The sequence below is a fragment of the Artemia sp. Qi Xiang Cuo genome, chromosome 3 (assembly GCF_049724085.1).
Source record: "Artemia sp. Qi Xiang Cuo chromosome 3, ASM4972408v1, whole genome shotgun sequence".
Lineage (NCBI taxonomy): Eukaryota > Metazoa > Arthropoda > Branchiopoda > Anostraca > Artemiidae > Artemia > Artemia sp. Qi Xiang Cuo.
The window spans coordinates 83,954,383-83,974,429 of NC_142796.1; the positions used below are offsets into that span (position 1 = coordinate 83,954,383).

Sequence of the window (20,047 nt, forward strand, 5' to 3'; positions counted from 1 at the left end):
TAATAATCATATGCATATATGCCTTTACAATTCAGTAAGTCATATATTTTATTGTCTGGAAAGCGTTGATTAAGCAGAGGGAAACTATCGAAATTGTCACTTTTCTGCACTTGAATTAGTTGACTGAGAGCTTTGGGGGAAAAAACTATATGAATCTAAAAAACGGATTTTATTCCAATACGTATGCCCATTATCCACTGTTTGCCATTTGAACTCTAAAAGCAACAACTTCTAAGCCGATTTGGGTATAATATTGTAGGTAAATGAGTTATTTACCCATGGGCTATCTGCAACCCCCTCCCTGTGCATACGTGCCAAAGCCGGTAAAATAAATTTACAAACGTAATTTGAATTGTGAATGAAAACTGTTATAAAATACTGCTGGCTCACATTCACATTGCACGATTGATTTGCTACGCCACGAAAATTACTACCCCCTGACGATATTTCTTGCCATAAATGATCATGGTGGCGTACTTTCCCCTTCCCCCTTAGTCGTTTTTCCCCTAGTCCCTTTCCCTTTAGTCCCCTCTTCAAATCCCCCCTTACATACCCAATATATTTTCCTATTTTTAATGGCCAGGTGATCCTCTGCTGATAGTATCATTGGGTAGCGTGTGTGTCTCAAGTAGGAGATATGCCCATTCGCGGTGACAATTAATTTAGTCAATGCTTTGATCATGCAATCTTCCTCGTCCAACGTGTCAACTATTTCTAAGAGACGCATAGTGTTACTGCTGTCTCTCTGCACATGGGCATAGGAAACTCCAGTAGCTTGATGTTTTTTGATACGATTTGGAAATTGTGGGTCGTTCACATCTGTTAGCTTGGCCTCACAATCTAAAGTTATTTTATCACTTTGCATAAGTGTATTATGAAAATTTCTAAATCGTAAAATTGCCCGGTCACCGGAAACTGTCTCCACCGATTGATAGCCGTGTCTTTTGCAGTTTTTCATGTGATTTTGTAGATTTAATTCGCTAGGAAATCGGAAGACACACATTGGGCAATAGTAACGTACCCCTAAATCCTTTCCCTCTCCCAGAACTCTACTAATATCCGTAATTGGGTTGAAATGACTGATTGAATTAGGTTCACTAGGTGGTGTGTACAACAACCAAACCCAGTGTTTCACAGATTTTATCGATCGGGCCCATACTGGAAATATTACTCCCTTTTTATGAGGACGCACACCCTCTTCAAATTCCGTTTCGTACTATAGCACTGTAACACCAATCTTTAAATGCGCCTTTGCCCGTTTAAAAATATCTTTTCCTTTGAGTGTTACAGGAATTTTGTGGGTTAAACAAGAGAAATTTACTCTGGAGAAATCAGACCGTTTTTTTCCATGCACGGCCCACTGAACGAAATTTTTCTTTGTAGCTTTATCTTGTAGAGGTTGGAAAGCCGATATGAGAAATGCGTACATGAAACACTTTTGGCCTGTTTCGAAACAGATTCGTTGGACACCCTTGCATCCTTCTAAATCAGGATTATATTTTAAAACTATTGCCCTGGGCCCCGCCCCTCCACCCCCTCTTAAAATATTTTTTTTTTAATTTACATATATTTACACTTAATTTTCAACAAATAAAACAACTGAACCATTACTATTCTCAATATAATCGTCCAGATACGTGACAGCATTGTCGACCCATTGCATGAAAACGTTCTCTTAATTCTCCAAATGAGGGTGGAACACCAACATTTCAGTTTGCACATAATGATCATATACCTCACCATCATTTAAATAAAATATTTTTAAAACAATTGAGGCCTTAATGCTGTTCTGGCCTCCCCACAGTTGAATTCGGTGTTCAAGAAGTGCACGAATTTTCTCCGCATATGCATGGATGATATTTATAGGGTCGCTTATTATATTCCTTGCCATCTGTGTATTAAACGGATCGCCAAAGGTTGCAGTAAAAACGTCTATTGTATTCAGAATTGAATTTGTTTGCTGAAATTCCGTTAGCGGTGAGAATTGTATATCATCACTACCTAAACCCCCTCCACCACTTGATTGAACAATTGGGCGGGTGTGTGGATTGAAATCTCCTAGTTCGCTTAACATAGCCTCTAGTGCGTTAGGACTATGCAAATCAATCCAAGCGAATTCATTTTCTTGTTCAATTTAATTCGATTGAACCAGGGCTATATTCATTACATTTGAGGGGGAAGGGCTCTCATTTAACTCACGACTAAAAATATCTAAAATTTGTATGGTGTTAGGGCTCAACCAAGGTAAATCGCTCTCTAGCACATCTTGTTCTGAGCTAACTTCATTGCATTGTTCAACTGTACTAGCGTCTATATCTAAAGAATTATTATCAACACTGAAATATTCTCCTAATAAATTATCTGCCCATTCCGTGTCCTTAATAATGTCAGCAGGTGTACCATCTAAATTATCACTACCAGCGTAACACTCCCGTAAAAATTTACCGTACCGTTGTTCACTGATATTTGGCGGTGTTTCAATGACGTCATGAATTTGCATTGGTGCTTCAGTTAAAACCGTTTTGTCAATGCGATCATATAATTCATGACTTGTTTCTTCAGGTGGGGGTGAGGGTCGTGATGAATCCGTTCTAACCTATAAAGAAAATAGACACTTATTTTCAACGTGTATAAATCACCTTTTTTTAAAGTCAAAAATTGGACTAATAGCAACCTATATTTTTAAATCATTTAAAATATAAGCATTAAAAAACACACTTATTGTAGCAGAAGCAGTACCAATAACACTATCTGTGTGCGTATAGTGACATCTGGTTAATTCACTGCCCCCCGCCCTAACCACTATATACCCTGAAAGTTTCAATTTAATTGCCACCCCATATGCATTAGTGATATATCATATTTACAATCTAAACGGGACATAGTAGGTTCTGATTTTGTTCAACATTCCCTGAAAATTTCATATGAGTACTCTTTATCTGTTTTGGAAAAATATGGGGTCTTTCTTGGTTTGAAAGGGATAGTCTAACCCCTTCAGGCCATCTCCTGAAAATAGCTTATTTTCAATGTGTATAAACCACCCCATTTTTTTAAAAAAGTTGAAAATTGGATTAATAGCAACCTATATTTTCTAATCATTTAAAACATAAGCATTAAAATAAATAATAAAAAACACTTGTTGTAGCAGGAGCAGTAGCAATAACACTATCTGTGTGCGTATAGTGACATTTGGTTAATACACTGCCCCACCCCATATGCATTACTGGTATATCATATTTACATTTTAAACGGGGCATAATAGGTTCTGGTTTTGTTCAACATTTCCTGAAAATTTCATATCAATACTCTTATCTGTTTTGGAAAAAACCGGGGTCTTACTTGGTTTGAAAGGGTTAGTCTAACCCCTTCAGACCATCTCCTGAAAATAGCTTATTTTCAATATGTATAAACCACCCTATTTTTAAAAAAAGTCGAAAATTGGATTAATAGCAACCTATATTTTTTAATCATTTAAAACAAAAGTATTAAAATAAATAATAAAAAAACACACTTAGTGTAGCAGAAGCAGTAGCAATAACACTATATGTGTGCGTATAGTGACATTGGGTTAATTCACTGCCCCCCCCCCTAACCAATCTATATATATCCGGAAAGTTTCAATTTAATAGCCATCCCTATATGCGTTACTGATATATCATACTTACAATCTAAACGGGACATAGCAGGTTCTGATTTTGTTCAAAATTCCCTGAAAATTTCATATTAATACTCCTTATCTCTTTTGAAAAAATCTGGGGTCTTACGTGGTTTGAAAGGAATAGTCTAACCCCTTCAGACCATTTTCTGAAAATAGTTTGTTTTCAATATGTATAAACCACCCTATTTTTGACCCCCCCCTGAAATTAACATCCCTGGGCCAATGACATCCTTATGCCTCTAATCTTACCACATGGTAATAAAGGGTACTACATGTAAAGCGAATTAACAGTAAGGACTCAGTACAATTGAAATTACGACGAGTACCTCCTCGGGTTTTGACGTAGGTCAAGCCTTTTAGGTCATTCTGTTTATTTTGTATTTTACGAATAGCCAAGAATCACATCTGTTAATGCGAGTCTGTTATTTCCATGATTTTTGGCTCCTAGAATGTGCGATAGGGGAGCCATTAATGCTGATATATGGGGTTTTGCATGTCTTATCGAGTGTCCAAAATCCAGGCGAGCCGTAATAGAAAGTTGACAACAAATATTACTTACATTAGAACATGTATTATTCTGGAATTATTTCGAAGCCTTTTACAAAGCAACTTGACATCCACATGTGAAAGTAGAAATGATAAAAGATACAATCCTTGTCCTTCAAAATTGACTATTCCCATTGGGAGAAAAATCATTAGTGAAAATATGGATAAAATTTTAAACTTACTTTATTCGTTCCTTGCAATGCCATCGTATTCATTGGCAATTTGCTTTCTTCTTGTATATATGCCGTCGCAGGTCCGATGTATTTAATTACTGTAGGACGTGAGTGGTTTTCGTCCTCAGTTCGACCCTCTTTGATGGCAGGAGGGACATATTCTTCAAAATTATCCTTAAAAAGAAATTAAATTACAGTTTCTTTCATGTAGAGGAAAAAGCATACAAAGTGTAGTGAAAAACCAAACCTAGGTACATCTATTATACACCCCCTTTTTTTTCGTGGGGGGGGGAGGGGGGAGGAGGATGTAGCTAGGTTTGGTTACGTATCTATTATATGCTATGCTATACCCCCTAATGTGCAAATATATAGCTAAAACTTGTTTCTAAACTATTATATTTTCATCCTATTTTATTTCATTAGCATTAACCAAACGTGACTTCTTTTGTGTGTTATATAATGCATAAGTACAATATTTTATGAGACAAAAAAAGGCATAATATAGCATAAAATCATGTAGATATTATAGAAATTATGTATAACTTTCAAAATTTTATAAGCTCTAGAAACAAGAGGTATTTAGATATAAAGGTTTGATAACACAGTTCCGGCATACAGGCTTAAAATTAGATATATATATAAGCTTGATAACACACCCTCATCATATATGCCTAAAATTTATACCAAACGACATTTTAAAAAGCTAGCCAAGTAGAAATGAATTAATGTCTTTAGAGAAAAAATGCTAGCTGGGTTACAATTAATATTTGCTTCATGCAACCCCATCCCCCTAAAGTGCAAATATATACCCTGAATTAGTATATATAGGGGTCAGGGGGCTAAAATTCATTTCCGACAAAAAATGATTGTTATATTCGGAAAGAGCATAAAAAAGGCATCGAGTGGTATATCCACTTTATTCGTAAGACAATAATATGACTTGGTAAGAATTTATCATGTAAATATTTCAATTAATTATTTATAACCAGGACTTACGTCATAAATTTGCGTTGCAATAACATCTAAATCATCCATCCTGTCTGATGTTTCCTCCATAATGCTTTGAAACGAACTGTTACCTTAGCCTCGAGGTGCGATCAATATAAGTCCCATCGACAAATTGTGACATGACAGATAATACGGTAGATGATTACGGCAAAGAAATTACGTGAAACTCAGTGCTGAAATTCCAGGGAGTCTGATGATGTCACTCCCGTTAGTATTTCTAGCTCTGTGATTGGTTTAGAAAGAGGGTGTGGTCTGGTTCGTCCAGTTGTACGTCCAGGGCTGGCACCCCTTCTCCTACTGGCGACGCCTCAGAGAGACTTCTAACGTGCACCTTAAGACATCCCCTTTGGTTTGCCATTTAGTGTTTATTGGGTGCATAGAAGATTATTTACCATCTGATGAGGCAGTATTCTGAGTGGTCAAGTTTAGGGCCTTCTTATGATGGTGGCCACTGACATGAATAAGACCAAGTTCTGTCCCCTGCATTCTTTCCCTCAATCTTAATCTAGAGATTAACTAAAAAAAACAAATTTTTTAAACTGAAAGTAAGGAGTGACATTAAAACTTAAAACGAACAGAAATTATTCCTTATATGAAAGGGGCTGTCCCCTCTACAACACCTCGCTCTTTACGCTAAAATTTTTTATTGTTTTGAAAAACAGAGTTGTGAGAAAGAGTGAAACTTTAGCGCAAAGAGCGAGGCGTTGAGGAGGGGACAGCCCCTTTCAGATACTGAATAATTTCTGTTCGTTTTAAGTTTTGATGTTGCTCTTTACTTTGAGTTAAAAAAAACTTGTTTTTTTATTTAATTTCTGAACGTTTTTGAATTAATGCAGTTTTGATTGTGGCTCACCGTACATGAATAATTAAAACGAAATTTGCGTATTAATTTTCCTTTCTTTGGCTAATTGGATTTCTCAAATTTTGTTCTGACGTAATTTACGAATTAACTTACGTAACGAATTTCTATTATTCGTATGTTTTTATTACCTATATTAGGGAGTTCGCTGCCTAGTCAATACCTCGCTCTTTACGCTAAAGTTCGAATTTTGTTCGAATCACAAACCCCTCAACCACAAAGGCCATTTAATTAGAATAGATAGCTCTGTTGAAAATACTAAAAAAAACTTTAGCGTAAATAGCGAGTTATTGATTAGGGGGCGAACGTCCTCATATTCGTAATAATTTCTGTTTGTTTTAAGTGTCAATGTTGCTTCTTACTTTCAGTTGAAAAAAAACTTGTTTTTTTATTTAATTTCTGATCGTTTTTTAAATAATGCTTGGAAATCTGGCGCCCGCTTCATAGAAATATCCCTTCCCCCAAGGAAATATCCTCCATAGAAAGATCCTCCCCCGTAACCCCTACTCTGACCCCGGCCCCCACAAGAAAAAAATTCCTCCTGTAAACGCCTGTATACTTCCCAATAACCAATAGTATATGTAAACAATGGGCAAAGTTTATAACTTGCAGCCCTTCCCTCGGGAACAGTAGGGGATTAAGTCATCCTCAAAGACATATTTATTAGATTTTCGACTATGCTAAACAAAATGGCTATCTCAAAATTTTAATTGAGTGACTTCGGGAGAAAAATGAGCCTGGGAGTGGGCCCAGTTGCCCTCCAATTTTTAGGTTACTTAAAAAAGGGCACTAGAACTTTCAATCCCCTTCGAATGAGCCCTCTCACGATATTGTAGGACTACTGGATCGATACGATCACCAATGGAAAAATAAAAAAAAAAGAAAAAAAAACAAATAAACACGCATCCGTGATCTTTCTCCTGGCAAAAAAAATACAAAATTCCACATTTTTATAGATAGGAGCTTGAAACTTCTATAGTAGGGTTCTCTGATACGCTGAACCTGGTGGTGTGATTTTCATTAAAGTTCTATGACTTTTGGGGGTTGTTTCCCCCTTTTTTCGAACATAAGGCAAATTTTCCCAGGCGCTTAACTTTTGATGGGTAATACTAAACTTGATGAAACTTATATGTTAGAAATCAGCATAAAAATCTGATTCTTCTGATGTATCTATTGGTACCAAAATTTCGTTTTTTAGAGTTTCGGTTACTATTGAGCCGGGTCGCTCCTTACTTGCAGTTCGTTACCACGAACTGTTTGATTCACTGATAAAACAGGTCCCTTCATGGCTTACTTCCTCCTCAGTTATTCCAAACTCAGTAGTGTTCCTCACTTTTCACTCCATTGGTCAATATAAGGTTAAAAATGCCCAAGTATTTGGGGGAGGTTTAAATTAATTATACTCGTTCCTCAAGTAAGGGCATAAGGGTGGACTTAAAACAATTTTCAATGTGGACTCAGAGTGGACCTTTCGTAAACAACTTTTTAATAGTTTTCTTTTACGTTTAAGTTTAGGGGATGGAGAATGAGACTGGAAGAAAAGATGAACAAGTAGCTTGTTCTAGAAGGGATAGAAAACTGAAACAGTGCACAAGAATATACATTCACCTCTGCATTAAACCATCCTAAATTTTTAAGAATGTCAGAATTTTGGTGTCAACTCTTTTTTTTATGAGTACCATTAGAAATTTTCATCCTGTGGCATTTAAGTTTTTCCAATAATATCTCTTTTGTAGACTATGCTTTCATCAAAGTTTACTCAGTTTTATGTTTTTCCTTTGAATAATTCCATTTCCTTTTTAGTTGAGAGATGGGTATTCAGGATTCATGGTACATAGTTATCTTGGATTAGCTGAAAACTTGTTTTGTTGTTTGTTCAATATGTTTGAGTTTCAATGGGTCCCGTTGTAGTTCATATTGTCTCTTTACCGGCCGTTTAAACAACGATGTTGAAGGGTTGGTAAACTGTCTGCTTTCAACTCTATACCACCTCATTCTGTGAGCTAGATCCTTAAAGTTGGCGGAAAACAGGAACTCACTTCCTAGAGATGATGATCTCAATTCATTTCTAATCTGTAGAGCCAGGTCAGGAATTGATTTCAAGACAGTATCTCTTCTCTTGACCATCAAGCTAAGGGGTCCTCACCCTTATTAGAGGTGGAGGTATGGTTACGTTCAGAAAGGGATGTTCCATCCTTATGTAGAACAGCAATTTGTGACTTCGTGTTTTTCACTTTGTTCTGCAACGATTTCAACATTTCCAAAACTGCCTCTTGATTATTCATCTATAAACAAATGATATAAATCAAGACCAATACGCCACCATTATTATATATATATATATATATATATATATATATATATATATATATATATATATATATATATATATATATATATATATATATATATATATATATATATATATATATATATATATATATATATATATATATATATATATATATATATATATATATATATATATATATATATATATATGATTCTTTTCAATATGTTTGTTTTGTTCAATATGTAGATTCTTTTCAATATGTATAAACCACCCTATTTTTCACCCCCCCCCCTGAAATTAACATCCCTGGGCCAATGACATCCTTATGCCTCTAATCTTACTACATGGTAATAAAGAGTACCACATGTAAAGCGAATTGACAATAAGGACTCGGTACGATTGAAATTATGACGAGTACCTCCTCGGATGCTGGACGTTCTTTGGTCATTTTGGCCTTTTTGGTCATTCTGTTTATTTTGTATTTTACTAATAGCCAAGAAAACTAATAGCCCCAAAATATCACATCCGTTAATGCGAGTTTGTTATTTCCATAATTTTTGGCTTCTGGAATGTGCGATAGGGGAACCATTAATGCTGATATATGGGATGTCGCATGTCTTATCGAGTGTCCCAAATCCAGGCGAGCCGTAATTGAAAGTTGACAACAAATATTACGTAAATTAGAACATGTATTATTTTGGAATTATTTCGAAGCCTTTATAACGCAACTTGACATCCACATTTGAAAGTAGAAATGAAAAAGATACAATCCTTGTCCTTCAAATTGACTATTCCCATTGGGAGAAAAATCATTAGTGAAAATATAGATAAAATTTTAAACTCACTTTATTCGTTCCTTGCAATGCCATCGTATTCCTTGGCAATTTGCTTTCTTCTTGCATATATGCCGTCGCAGGTCCGATGTATTTAATTACTGTAGGACGTGAGTGGTTTTCGTCCTCACTTCGAGCCTCTTTGATGGCGGGAGGGACATATTCTTCAAAATCATCCTTAAAAAGAAATTAAATTATAGTTTCTTTCATGTAGAGAAAAAAGCATACCAAGTGTAGTGAAAAACCAAACCTAGGTACATCTCTTAGACACCCCCCTTTTTTGGTGGGGGGGGGGGAGAGGATGTAGCTAGCTTTGGTTACGTATTTATTATATGCTATGCTATACCCCCTAATGTGGAAATATATAGCCCAAATTTGTTTCTAAACTATTATATTTACATCCTATTTTATTTCATTAGCATTGACCAAACTTGACTTCTTTCGTGTGTTATATAATGCATAAGTAACATGTTTTCTGAGACAAAAAAAAGAAGCCATAATATAGCATAAAATCATGTAGATATTATAGAAATTATGTATAACTTTCAAAATGTTATAAGCTCTAGGAACAAGGGGTATTTAGATATAAAGATTTGATAACACAGTTCCAGTATACGGGCTTAAAATTAGATATATAAGCTTAATAACACACCCTTAGCATATAGGCCTAAAATTTACACCAAACGACATGTTCAAAACCTAGCCAAGTAGAAATAAATTAATGTCTTCAGAGAAAAAATCCTAGCTGGGTTACAATTAATATTTGCTTCGTGCAACCCCTTCACCCTAATGTGCAAATATATACCCTGAATTGGTATATGTAAGGGTGGGGGCTAAAATTCATTTCCGACAAAAAATGATTATTATATTCGGAAAGATCATAAAAAAGGCATCGAGTGGTATATCCACTTTATTCGTAAGACAATAATATGATTTGGTAAAAATTTACCATACAAGTATCTCAATTAATTATTAATAAATAGAACTTATGTTATAAATTTGCGTTATAATAACATCTAAATCATCCATTCTATCTGATGTTTGCTCCATAATGCTTTGAAACGAACTATTATCTTAGCCTCGAGGCGCGATCAATATAAGTCACATGGGCAAATTGTGACATGACACATTATACGGTACTTTGATTACGGCAAAGAAATTACGTAAAATCCAATGCTGAAATTCTAGGGAGTCTGATGATGTCACTCCCGTTAGTATTTCTAGCTCTATGATTGGTTTAGAAAGAGGGTGTGGTCTTGTTCTTCTAGTTGTACGTCCAGGGCTGGCACCCCTTCTCCTACTGGCGACGCCTCAGAGAGACTTCTAATGCACACCTTAAGACATCCTCTTTGGTTTGCCATTTAGTGTTTATTGGGTGCATAGAAGATTATTTACCATCTGATGAGGCAGTATTCTGAGTGGTCAAGTTTAGGGCCTTCTTATGATGGTGGCCATTGACATGAATAAGACCAAATTCTGCCCCCTGTATCCTTTCCCTCAATCTTAATCTAGAGATTAACTAAAAAAAACAAATGTTTTAAACTGAAAGTAAGGAGCGACAATAAAACTTAAAACGAACAGAAATTACTCCGTATATGAAAGGGGCCGTCCCGTCCTCAACGCCTCGCTCTTTACGCTAATGTTTTGTATTGTCTAAAAAAATTAAGTTGTGAGACAGAGTCAAACTTTATCGTAAAGAGCACGACATTGAGAAGGGGGCAGTGCATTTAATACACAGAATAATATAGTTTCGTCTTTAGTTTTAATATTGCTCCTTACTTGCAGTTAAAAAAGAACTTGTTTTTGTAGTAGATTTCTGAACGTTTTTGAATTAATGCAGCTTTGATTTAGGCTCACCGTACATGAATAATTAAAACGAAATTTTGTTCTGACGTAACTTACGAATTAACTTACGTAACGAATTTGTATATTCGTATATTTTTATTACGTATATTAGGGAGTTCGCTGCCTAGTCAATACCTCGCCCTTTACGCTAAAGTTCGAACTTTGTTCGAATAACAAACCCCTGAATCACAAAGGCCGGTTAATTAGATTAGATAGCTCTTTTGAAAGTACTATAAAAAATTTGGCGTAAAGAGTGAGGTATTGACAAGGGGGTGGACCCCCTCATATTCGTAATAATTTCTGTTGGTTTTAAGTTTTAATGTTCTTCTTACTTAGAGTTGAAAAAAAAACGGTTTTTTTTATTTAATTTCTGATCGTTTTTTAAATAATGCTGGGAAATCTGGCGCCGCTTAATAGAAATGCCCCTTCCCCCAGGGACATATCCTCCATAGAAAGATCCTCCCCCGTAACCCCTACTCTGACCCCGGCCCCCACTAGAAAAAAAAATCCTCCTGAAGACGCCTGTATACTTCCCATTAACCAATACTATATGTAAACAATGGGCAAAGTTTATAACTTGCAGCCCTTCCCCCGGGAACAGTGGGGGATTAAATCATCCTGAAAGACATATTAATTAGGTTTTCGACTATGATGAACAACATGGCTATCTCAAAATTTTGATTGGGTGACTTCGGGAAAAAAATGAGCCTGGGAGGGGGCCAAGTTGCCCTCCAATTTTTTGGGTCACTTGAAAAGGGCACTAGAACTTTTAATTTCCGTTTGAATGAGCCCTCTCATGATATTCTAGGACTACTGGATCGATACGATCACCCCTGGGAAAATAAAGAAAAAAAAAAGAAAAAAAAACAAACAAACACGCACCCGTGATCTTTCTTCTGGCAAAAAATACAAAATTCCACATTTTGTCGATAGGTGCTTAAAACCTTCACAGTACAGTTCTCTGACATGCTTAATCTCATGGTTGGTTTTTCATTAAAGTTAAGTCAAGTTTTAGGGGTGTTCTTTCCTTTTTTTCAAAATAAGGTAAATCTTCTCTGGCGCGTTACTTTTAATGGGCAAGACTAAACTTGATGAAACTTATATTTTTGAAATCAGCATAAAAACCTGATTCTTCTGATGTATCTATTGGTATCAAAATTCCGTTTTTTAGAGTTTCGGTGTCTATTGAGCCGGGTCGCTCCTTAGTTCATTTCGTTACCACGAACTGTTTGATTCACTGAGAAAACAGGTCCCTTCATGGCTTAGTTCCACCTCAGTTATTCCAAACTCAGTAGTGCTCCTCACTTTTCACCCCATTTGTCAATATAAGGTTAAAAATGCCCAAGTATTTGGTGGAGGTTTAAATTAACTATACTCGTTCCTCAAGTAAAGGCATAAGGGTGGACCTAAAAAGAATTTTCAATGTGGACTCAGAGTGGACCTTTCATAAACAAATTTTTAATAGTTTTCTTTTACGTTTAAGTTTAGGGGATGGAGAATGAGAATGTGGAAGAAAAGATAACAAGTAGCTTGTTTTAGAAGGGATAGAAAACTGAAACAGTGCACAAGAATATACATTCACCTCTGCATTTAACCATCCTAAATTTTTAAGAATGTCAGAATTTTGGTGTCAACTCTTATTTTTATGAGTACCATTAGAAGTTTTTATCATGTAGCAGTTAATTTTTTCAAATAATATCTCTTTTGTAGACTATGCTTTCATGTTTTTCCTTTGAGTAATTTCATTTCCTTTTTAGTGGAGAGATTAATTGGACAGTCCCCCTAATTTTACCACCCCCTAGTGTACAAACATATAGCCCAAATTATACAACTTCAATATGTTCTGTCACCTGTCACTTGTCTCTGTGGCTATGAAACTGGTTTTCTAAAACCTTACATTCAATAAACTTCTTAACTGTGTTTTCTTTAATTAACAAGTCCTACCCTAATTAACTACCCAGCACTTGAATAGAAAAAAAAATGTTTTTCTTTTGTATAAATAGTGCAACATAGACAAAAGAGTAATGGGTGGTTCATGGTACATTCAGGATTCATGGTACATAGTTATCTTGGATTAGCTGAAGTGAACATCCAAACCACCCTGTTTTAAACAATGTATACCGTTCTTACAAGCCACATTTCACTTTAAACTACCAGTTTGAGTGGAGACCCATTTTCACCTCCAACTTGGCACAATGTAATTTATCGCACCAAGTAATTTGGTATGAAGTCATGTTACCTAATGTATGACGTCACACAAGGGTGTAAAAAACTTAACTCAGTTTAATGATTTTATTTAATAATTCTGTTTCTTTTCTAGTTATAAGATGAGTATTCAGGATTCGTGGTATATTAGTCTTCTTGGATTAGCTGAACAGTTTCGAACATCCAAACCTCCTTGTTTTAAACAGTGTATACAATGCTTACAAGCCATTTTTCACTTCAAACCACCAGTTCGAGTGGAGACCCGTACTCATCTCCAACTTGGTACAATATTATTTTATCATACTAAGAACATTGATTTAGCTAGAAATCATTTGGAACAAGCCTGGCGACTTTCACAGAATATTGCTTCATTTGATGATGTCAAATTTGAAATAGCTACTATTCTAGCTGAACTTTATTGTGAGCAGAATATGCAAATGCAATGTGCTAAACCTTTACTTCGGCGTGCAATTGAAATATCACATCATAGTCCTAGTTGGCATTGTCGTTTTCTATTTCAACTTGCTCAAATTCATGCAATTGAAAGAGATTTAAATTCTGCATCTTCTCTGTTACAATTTGGAGCTGAATTTGCACTGAATATGGCAAAGGCACAATATGTGGGGACGCTATTTATACTATCTCGTGCTATGCTTTTGCTATCTGTAAAGAAAACACAGGAGGCGTTGCCTTTGCTAGCCCAAGCCAATCAAATTGTTGAATCATGGCAGGGGACACAGCATCAAAGAGAGCATGTTAAATTGTTCATGTTAGTGCTTCAAGTTTGTCATTTACTCAGCTGTGGTCAAGTGAAGACAGTGAAACCGTTTTTGAAACAACTCCAGCAGAGTGTCCAAACAATATCACAACCTGGATATCCTAGCGATGAGGAGTGGTGCATGGCTTCACAACCAGCAGACCAGTTTCTTTGGCTATCTCGTGAGCAACTGTGTATAATTGTATATGTTGTATCAGTAAAGCATAGTATGCATTCCGGTTTTATGGACAAAGGTTTAAAGTATGCAGAAAAAGCGTTATCTCAGATACAGAATCGGGTTAGTTCTTCTAGCTCTTTGTTAATGCCCTTCTTGCAGTATCTGCTGCTAGAACATCAGAGTCTTTGTCATCTTGTGATGGGACAGCGTACTGAGGCTATTAAAGAGATAGGCCAAGCTTTGAGCTTGTGTCGTAGTACCCCCAGATTATATCCAGTAAGTATAGCTCAAGTGAGAACCCTTATAGGCTTATATGCCATGAGTATGGATGCGCTAGATTATGCAGAAGCGCAGTTTCTCGCGTCCCTTCAAGCTACACAAGACCCTGAGCTTGCTACATTCACGCGTTTAAATTTGGGGATTCTCTATTTAAGAATGAGACGGAACGAAGATTACGTTCGATGTGCAGAGTTGACAAATCCCGAAAATTTACCGTCGCAAAGTTTTAGCCTAAAAGCAGCATCATACTTTGTGCAAGGAATGCAGTGCTTCTTCCAAGGGAAATTGAATGATGCTAAACGCTGTCTTAGAGAGACTTTAAAAATGGCAAATACAGAAGACCTGAATCGTCTAACGTCTTGTTCACTTGTCCTTTTGGGTGAGTAATTATCATTTATAATCGCCTAGTGAATTGTGAGTTGTTTTCGGGCATTGGGTTTGAAGTGGCTTCGACAAAAATTGTTTTTAGGTTCTCTGTGTTCAACCCAGCAAAACTTTAAAGCGTTTTAATTTTTTGGGTCTCAAGCGTGTTAGACACAGGTTCCTCAAAATTATAACGCGCCGTTAGTAGCATGGTTGAACACGGGTTCTGAGGAGACATTCGCCCGTGTTGAATACGACACTCAAAACAATAATCTGCACAACCCCTGTTGAATTCCGTGTTGGATGTGGGTGGCCTGAAAGCAAGGTTATGGTCAATTCAGATATTAATGGCAATCCTTGATTAAGCAAGCTGTTTACTTAAAATAATTTTCAAAATTATTTCTGCTAGGCTATTTCTTGGCTCTTCCCTTTCACATTCTCCTATATTCGATTTCTCTCCCCAGGCACATATGTAGGGGGCCTGTGGACTGCCGCTCACCCCCAATCCTAGATTTGGCAGAATTTCTTGGCAATTTTATGCAGATTGTCTAATAACATCTGTTCTTTTTTTTTTTAGCAAACTTTCAGTTGCATAGTGGGGTCGATCTCAGCTTGGTAATATGGAATCCAGAGTTCGAACCTAGTTGTAGCAATACACTGCAGGGCCCACAGAAGGACATTTTTAGTCAAGAAGCTTCGCTAATCCGATACAATACAGTTTTTTTTTTTTTTTACAAACACTAAGCAGAACAAGGTTTGTTGTGTCCTTAAGTGTTCATTCAGATGCCTATTTTTTTCTGCAAATTGGTTCAGGTTGGAAAGAAAACCATTCAGATGCACATATGAAACGTTGTAATTATAATATATTAACATATTGTAATTAATATAATAATGATGCAATTATTATTAGACTTGTCTTAGATATTTTAGAATATTTTAGAATTTGGTTCTACCTAGGCTTTTACATCTTTTAGGCTTCTATATAAAGTCATGTCATTTGTCCATTCCAAAATCTAATACATATTTTGAATTGAATTAAATGTGGAAAAAAACGAGTTGAAATACGTGTTCTGAAAACGTTGCTGTTATGAAGGTCTTAACTACTATCAGCCACTTATTCTGTAACGAATTTCTTTTTCTGTCATTGGTGATGTCACCTTAAGCACCAATTCAATGCTCTCTCTTTGAAAGCCTTTTTACCCTTCTAGAAAATACTTAAAGAACACTTTGATATACTAAAGTCCTAAGAACAGTGTAAATGAATCCTGGCTGTTTAAATTGGCACTATATGGTAAATTATATGGTAATATATATGATAGACTGGTAATATAGCAAAAGCTTGCTCAGAGAGCATATCCCTTAAAAAACATAGACTGTAAAAATGAAATCTCATTGTTTGGATTGGTTAAGCAAAAACTTACACAATCATCCGTTATTGTAAAAGTTAGAAAGTATCATAACTTAAGCTTTTAATGAAAAAGGCTATGTTGTTTTTGTAATAGTGGGTGCAGAATTAAAAAAAGAAAAAAAATGGTGAGGGAACAACTGAAAATTTATGCAACCAAACGGTTTTAAAAGGTGTAGCTTCCCTTTGAAGGTATAATTATCTTTCGAAATCAACAGATTGTTGACATTTGAATGTGTAGGGATGAAAAGTGTTCGACGAACTAGTTTTGCTTATTTATTTTAGCGATTTTGCGTGGCAACACTGATGAAAATATGATACTGCCCTTATAAGTTTAATTTTTGAAACAATTAGAAGCAAAATCGTAGCTGCCAGGTATTAATAAATTGCAGTTTTGTTGAGGGGTCAAGATATTATAATATTGATATCTTGAGTTTGGTACTTTTTTTCTTAGCCTTTTTTTCTTTTTTAAGCTATTTTATTTAATTTATTTATAAGTAGAAAAAATTGACTAAAAAAAATCTCGTCATAATCATAATAACCACAAAGATTAGCTTGGTTAACCAAAAAAAAGGAAAAAAATTCTGGACAGGAGTGGCATGAGAGGCTACCCCAACATGGATTCACTAAGATAGACAAACACAAAATAGAATGTATTATAGTAAAAGTAAATAGTATATATCAGTATTTTAGAATTTTCATTATCATTCGTCAATAAACAGTCTTTAATATTTTCTTCTTTAATTTCAGCTGATATTTCTGTGATAACTCAATTAGAGTTTTATCATTCAACTTATGTTTGTTTGAAATTAATGGTATTTTATACCTAAGTGAATACTTTTTAAAACTAACAAAGTCTATAACTAAGTCTATACTTTTTAAAACTAACAAGGTCTATACTATAACTAAGTCTATACTTTTTAAAACTAACATAAGAAATTATGTATGTTCTACAACCCCTAAAAGTTGAAGGAGGGGGCAGAATCAATTGAAATTTATCATAAAAACAAGGATTTTGTGGTTGAAATAGGAATTTTGGTTTGAAAATGTCATATTGAATATTAGCTTTTTCACATGATGTGAATCTAATAAATTTAATAAAAAGATATCTGTGTTTCTGATGCATTTTCAAGCTTTGATTGTCGATGTAACCATTTCCGTGTCTTCTCATTGCTCGATTTTGAATTACCTGTAGTAGTTTTATGTGACGTCAAAAGATATTAAGATTAATAATTGTTTAATAATATCAATAAGAAGCAATTAAAGACAGGTAAATTATTTTTATAATGAAAAGTGGTAAAATATTTGTTATCTGTTTGATGATAAATGTCATATATATAAACCAAAAAAAAATATGGTTAAAAAGATCGTATTATTGAACTTTAAAATTATTTTATTAATATTCAAATTCAAATAAGCCAGATAATGGCTGACAGAGCACTGGTTTGATGTTTGCTTGAGAATTAAACTTGCGTGATTGGTCAAAAACCAACTCTTAGCTTAAACACGATTGCTATAAGGAGTAATTATCTGCCTAGCCTTAGATTATGTATTTACTATAGGCCCACATTGTCCTCTAACTTGTGTAATGTGGCCCTACATGAATTGTGTTCAGTCATGTATGCTGTATTATTTTTTATGGGGGTGGGGGTGATAAAATAATCTCGAAACTGCGCTCAATAATAAGAAAAAACAAATTTTATTTTGTAATATTGAAATACAATTATCCAAAAACGAAAGACAATTTAGGATTTTTGTGGGCCCTGAAGGCTGCCTCTCCCTCTGTACGTCCCTGATTTTTGGGTGCTCAAGAATCCACGTATTATCAGATACAAGATGTACAATATGTTATAGAAGGAAGTTAAAAGTTGTTAGGCACAAACATTCTTCTTGGAAATGGAAAAATGAGTATGCAACATGCAGTAAGGCGGGGGAGAAGTAACAACCAAAACAAATCTTTTCAAAGTCTACTCTCAAACTGATAGAATTCAGCGAAGACTTTCGGCCTCTGTGGGACCCTCGATACTACTAATATCAAAGTTTATTTTGCCCCCTCCCCCTTACACTTATCGTGTCGCTTATAGACTTGATTTTTGAAGTTATTGTCTTAATAACTCATTTGAAGGATTGAATACTTTCTTCATACTTACGTCTAATTACTAGTATGTAATAGCTCGTCTAAGACAGTTACACTAGCAACAAAATGCTAACAAATCATTTCCAAGCCTGTTCTGTTTGGTTTGACATTTATTGTATTTTAATTAAACCATATTTTTCAAGGTCACATATTTTTGGCTCTACAAAACGGCCGCGAAGCGATGAACATGGTAACACCAGCTATGCATCTAGCTTCAAAGATACCTGACAACCATGTTCAACTTTGGGCATCTTTAATCTTGAAAGAGCTATATGGCCAGTTGGGAGATCAAGTAAGGGAGGCGGAGGCATATCAAATGCATGCAAATTATGCTCAACTCCTTCTCGGTGATCAGAGTTCAGCACAGACTCTTAATGAGCACAATTTGATACAGTGGCTTGATCAACAAATCCCTTCATTTATTCCTGCAGGGCTACCGAGTATATCAACACCTTCGACTAGTACCAGTGCTATCTAGTGATGTAGTTTAGGCCGTAATTTTATCTTTAATATTCTTTTTATGGTGAGTTCAGACACGCTGAAAAGATGGTCTTTGAGGCCGTAAAAACAGTTGCTTTATCTGGGAAATATTTTTTTTCGTCAAGTACTCCGACAGTTTTGACTTTAATTTTATCTTTAATGTATTTTTTGAGGTGAGTCCAGACAGGCTGCAAAGATGGTCTTTGAGGCTTAAAAACGGCTGTTTTGTCTGGGAAAAACTTTTGTTTGGTGTATTTTAGTTTCAAAATAGAAAAATGTGAGTTCACTGAGTCCAGTTTTTTCATCTGTTTGATCTTTACTGTGCTGGGAATAGCTTTATTCCGAACCTGGACTATGCAGACCCTTTGGATAAGTGTCGGAGGGGAACAGAGTCCCCAGTTACTTTTCTATCCCTTCTCATCCCAAACGCAACCTATTTATTCTTCAAAATCTAATAAAACATCAGATTTAAAAATTTTTAGAAGATTTAAAATTTTCTTTAAGATTTAAAATTTTAAGATTTAAGATTTAAAATTTTAGAAACATAAGATTTAAAATTCTTGAGAAATTTGTTTGCCTAGTTTTAAAACACTGAGCATATAAGCTTTTGGTTTCCCCTCCCTATAAATTTTGGGAATATCCAAATTATAAAAAGACAAATTATGAATAGTATGCTTAACATTTAACAGTAATATTTTTTTTTTATTATCATTAACAATTAAAAACAATAATACAAAAATATGATTGGAATGTTGAAGACCTTCATTCATCGGGTATTATAACCCGTTTCTGCAATGCAGAAGCCCCTGCGTCAATGGTACTACCCAATCTGACTTCAAACATCCCATATTTTGTTGTTTTGTATGGTGGCCGGCGTTTACCCACCCGGCGAATACCCCCCGGAAAATACTCCTTTGCATAAATAACTCCCCCCCCTCGTGGAAAATAAGGCTTTCCAAAATTGGGAATTTCATTTGAGTTTTATTCTTTTAATTTCCGTAGGGGGAAGGAATTTTGGTACTTGTGTA

General features: G+C 35.3%; 1 protein-coding gene across 2 annotated transcripts in view; it reads left to right on the top strand.

The window, feature by feature from the left end:
• Mau2 (Mau2 sister chromatid cohesion factor) overlaps positions 1-19,309 on the top strand; it is a 50,410-nt gene extending 31,101 nt beyond the window's left edge. For both annotated transcript variants that reach the window (XM_089086669.1, XM_089086670.1), the window contains exons 2-3: positions 13,536-15,013; positions 18,683-19,309. In XM_089086669.1, coding sequence (XP_088942795.1) covers positions 13,543-15,013; positions 18,683-19,017 — 1,806 coding nt within the window. In that variant the 5' untranslated portion in view covers positions 13,536-13,542 and the 3' untranslated portion in view covers positions 19,018-19,309. The remainder of the gene's footprint in view (positions 1-13,535; positions 15,014-18,682) is intronic.
• The last annotated feature ends 738 nt before the right edge of the window (positions 19,310-20,047 follow it).